General features: G+C 36.8%; 1 protein-coding gene across 1 annotated transcript; it reads left to right on the forward strand.

Annotated features, from left to right (window-relative positions):
- The first annotated feature begins 1,302 nt into the window (after window positions 1-1,302).
- On the forward strand, window positions 1,303-2,709 carry LOC131182889 (uncharacterized). The gene is made up of 3 exons (XM_058152244.1): window positions 1,303-1,392; window positions 1,543-1,757; window positions 2,577-2,709. The coding sequence occupies exons 1-3, from the start codon at window positions 1,303-1,305 to the stop codon at window positions 2,707-2,709; spliced, it is 438 nt and encodes a 145-aa protein (XP_058008227.1).
- Window positions 2,710-3,683: the final 974 nt, after the last annotated feature.

Genomic DNA, 3,683 nt, shown 5'->3' on the forward strand with positions numbered 1-3,683 from the left:
TAACTTTTTGTGTTCTTTTTTTCTTATTTATACTTAGCTATTTGGAAATTACTAATTATTTGTGTTCAGGGCTTATCAAGGTGTCTTAGGTGTGGTTCTAATTCTCTTAATTTTTCGGATTGACACCGGTCATCGGAACAGCAAAATGTACCAGGCTATACAAATAGGGATGTTACAGCACCAGTATTGTTTGTCAAGAAGAAGGATGGTACTCTCTGTCTGTGCATCGATTATAGATAGTTGAATGAGGTGACAATAAAGAATTTATATCCTTTGCCAAGAATAGATGATTTCTTCGATCAGCTGAAAGAAGCAACTGTGTTCTCCAAAATTGATTTGAGATCAAGATACTAACAGTTGAGGGTACAGGAGCAGAATATTCCTAAAACTGCCTTTAGGACTCGCTATGTCCACTATGAGTTCTTAGTAATGCCATTTGGATAGACTAATGCTCTGGCTACTTTTATGGACCTGATGAACACTATCTTCAGGCCATATCTAGATCATTTTGTTATGGTGTTCATTGATGACATTTTGGTGTATTCGAAGAATTTAAAAGAGCATGATAGGCACTTGAGAATTGTGTTGCAAATTTTGAGGGAGAAATAGATGTATGCCAAACTATCTAAATGTGAGTTTTGACTGAAGGAGATTACCTTTTTAGGACATATTGTGTCAGCAGAGGGTATCAAGGTGGATTCTAGCAAAGTAGAAGCTATTCTTAATTGGAAGCTACCCAGAAATGTTACAAAAGTTTGTAGTTTTCTCGGTTTAGCTTATTATTATCATAGATTTGTAAAGGGATTCTCCATGTTAGCATCTCCACTGACTAAATAGCTATGGAAGGATGTTAAATTTCATTGGACTGAGCAGTGTCAAAAGAGTTTTGATAAGTTAAAATAGTGTTTGACTGAAGCTCTAGTCTTGACTTTACCTACTCTAGATAAAGAATATACCATCTACAGTGATGCTTCTCACAATGGTTTAGGCTGTGTGTTGATGCAAGATAGGAACGTCATTGCCTATACCTCATGCTAGTTTAAGCCACATGAGAGGAATTATCCTACACATGACTTGGAGCTAGCAGTAATAGTTTTTGCCTTGAAAATTTGGAGACATTATCGATATGGGGAGAAGTGCTAGATATACACAAATTACAAGAGTTTGAAGTATTTGGGCACTCAGAAAAAGCTTAATTTGAGGCAAAGAAGATGGTTAGAATTTATAAAGGACTATGACTGCTTGATTGACTACCCGCTGGGGAAAGCTAATGTTGTAGCAGATGCCTTAAGTCATAAGACCATGGCTAGCTTGAGAGTTTCACCTTTATCCATGGTGCATGACTTGAGGGCATTACATGCAAATCTGGAGATAGATGATGATGAGCAGATGGTAGCTACCTAGCAAGTGAAGCTAATGTTGAGTGAACAGATTAGAACAGCAGCTCAAAATGATGGCAAGTACTTGAAATTAGTAAAAGAGGCTTGGGATGGCAAGAAAGTAGAATTTTCAGTGAATAATGAGGGCTTATTGCTTTACCAGGGCAGAATGTGCATTCCTAATGATACTGGATTGAAGCAGGTCATTTTGAAGGAAGCACATGACTCTCCTTTTGCTATACACCTTGGTGGAACCAACATGTACAGAGCTATTAAAGAGCACTACTGGTGGATGGCTATGAAGAAGGACATTATAGAATATGTAGCTAAATGCCTGACTTGTCAGCAGGTGAAGCTAGAACACCATGTGCCAACAGGGTTGCTACAGCCATTGTCGATTCCCGAGTGGAAATGGGAACGAATCACTATGGATTTTGTGATGGGACTTCCACGTACACAGAAGAATCATGTTGCAGTTTGGGTTATTATGGATAAATTGACTAAGTTTGCACACTTTCTGCCAATGAGGATGGACTATAGTTTGGATAGATTGGCTAAACTATATATTGATGAAATAGTGAGGTTGCATGGAGTGCCAGTGTCCATTGTATCGGATAGAGATCCGAGGTTCACCTCTAGATTCTAGGGTAGTCTCCACAAAGCCCTAGGAACTAGATTGAATTTCAGCATAGTGTTCCATCCACAAACAGATGGCTAGTCTGAAAGAATCATCCAAATCTTGGAGGATATGCTTTGGGCTTATGTGATTGAGTTTGAAGGAAGTTGGGACACGCACTTGCCCTTAATTGAATTTGCCTATAACAATAGCTATCAGTCAAGTATTGGGATGCCTCCATATGAAGCTCTGTATGGTAAAAAAGTGTAGAATTCCTTTGTGTTGGGATGAAGTGGGTGAGAGGAAGTTGATTGGCCTTGAAATTGTGCAGCAGACGGAAGAGAATATTAAGCTTATTAGAGACAGACTCAAGGCTGCATCAGATCGTCAGAAGTCTTACATAGATTTGAAAAGAAGAGATATTTAGTATAGTGTGGATGACAAAGTATTCTTAAAGGTTTCCTCATGGAAGAAGATTATGAGGTTTGGCAGAAAGGGAAAATTGAGTCCTCGCTTCATCGGGCCATATGAGGTTCTGGAAAAAGTGCGTCCATTGACATATAGACTTGTTTTGCCTCCAGAGTTAGATCAGACCCATTACTTATCTTGCCAGTGCAAGAAATTGAAGTAAATCTAGATCTGACATATGATGAGAAACCTATAAAGATCTTGACATATAAGGTAAAACAATTAGCAATAAGCAAATACCGCTAGATAAAGTGCTGTGAAACTATCATTCGGGCTAAGAGGCTACATGGGAATGTGAAAAAAACATGAGGAGACAGCACCCACAGCTATTCACAGACTAAGACCAGGTAAATTTTGAGACGAAATTTTTTTTAAGGAGGGGAGAATTATAACACCCTCATATTAAGTAATTCCGTACTTTCTACTGTTCCGGTGACCAATGTCTATTCGGACAGTTAGAATATCTGGAACCATAATTAAATCACATAGAAAATCCATAAATTGAACTAATAGAGATCAAATGAGATTGGACAAAAATAAAAGAAATGGAGTACAAATAGGTTAAGTGAGCTTAGGTCTCGGTGATAAGTGACCTACACGGGAAGTAACTATAAATTTAGTTGCTACCTTAAATTCGTGTGGGACCTTGTGGAGACCTTAATGAAGGAATTATTTAGAAATTTTTGGGAATTTGAAAATCAAAGAAGTGAAAAGGGAAGAAGTACAATTAAGTGAATCATAACCTAAGGACTCATCAGGTATTATGGAAAAATATGGACTATAACCCGATGAGAGGCATTTTGGTCAATTCACTACAAGAGTTGACTTTTGGCCTAAATGTCCATTAAAATGAGTGAGGTTAAAACCTTAGAAGAGAATTAAATTAGCAAAGATATATAGGAAAATTAAATGAGGACATATATGGAATTAATGAAATTTTTAAAAAATATAATAATTAAAATTAAAATTAATTATTTTATATAGATATAAGAGACAAAACTAATTAAAAAGAAAACCAAAAAGTCATCTTCTTCCCCATTGTTAGCCGACTCTTTCCTTCTTTTTTCCTCCCTCCATTGTTAACCATTTTAAGCACTAAATTACTTGAAAATCTCCTATAAATCTCATAGCTCATCGAGAGAAAATTTGATTTTGGACCTTGATTAGAAGATTGGAAGCAAAAAGAAGCCAAGAAATTAAAGAAATTGAAAGAGTGGAAG

The sequence above is a fragment of the Hevea brasiliensis genome, chromosome 9 (assembly GCF_030052815.1).
Source record: "Hevea brasiliensis isolate MT/VB/25A 57/8 chromosome 9, ASM3005281v1, whole genome shotgun sequence".
NCBI classification, from domain to species: Eukaryota; Viridiplantae; Streptophyta; class Magnoliopsida; order Malpighiales; family Euphorbiaceae; genus Hevea; species Hevea brasiliensis.

Coding starts and splice junctions, on each gene's coding strand:
- LOC131182889 (XM_058152244.1), top strand. CDS start 1,303: ATGGCTAGCTTGAGAGTTTCACCTTTATCCATGGTGCATGACTTGAGG. Junction 1,393..1,542: donor TAGATGATGATGAGCAGATG/GTAGCTACCTAG, acceptor TTGCTTTACCAG/GGCAGAATGTGCATTCCTAA. Junction 1,758..2,576: donor GAACACCATGTGCCAACAGG/GTTGCTACAGCC, acceptor TTTTGCCTCCAG/AGTTAGATCAGACCCATTAC.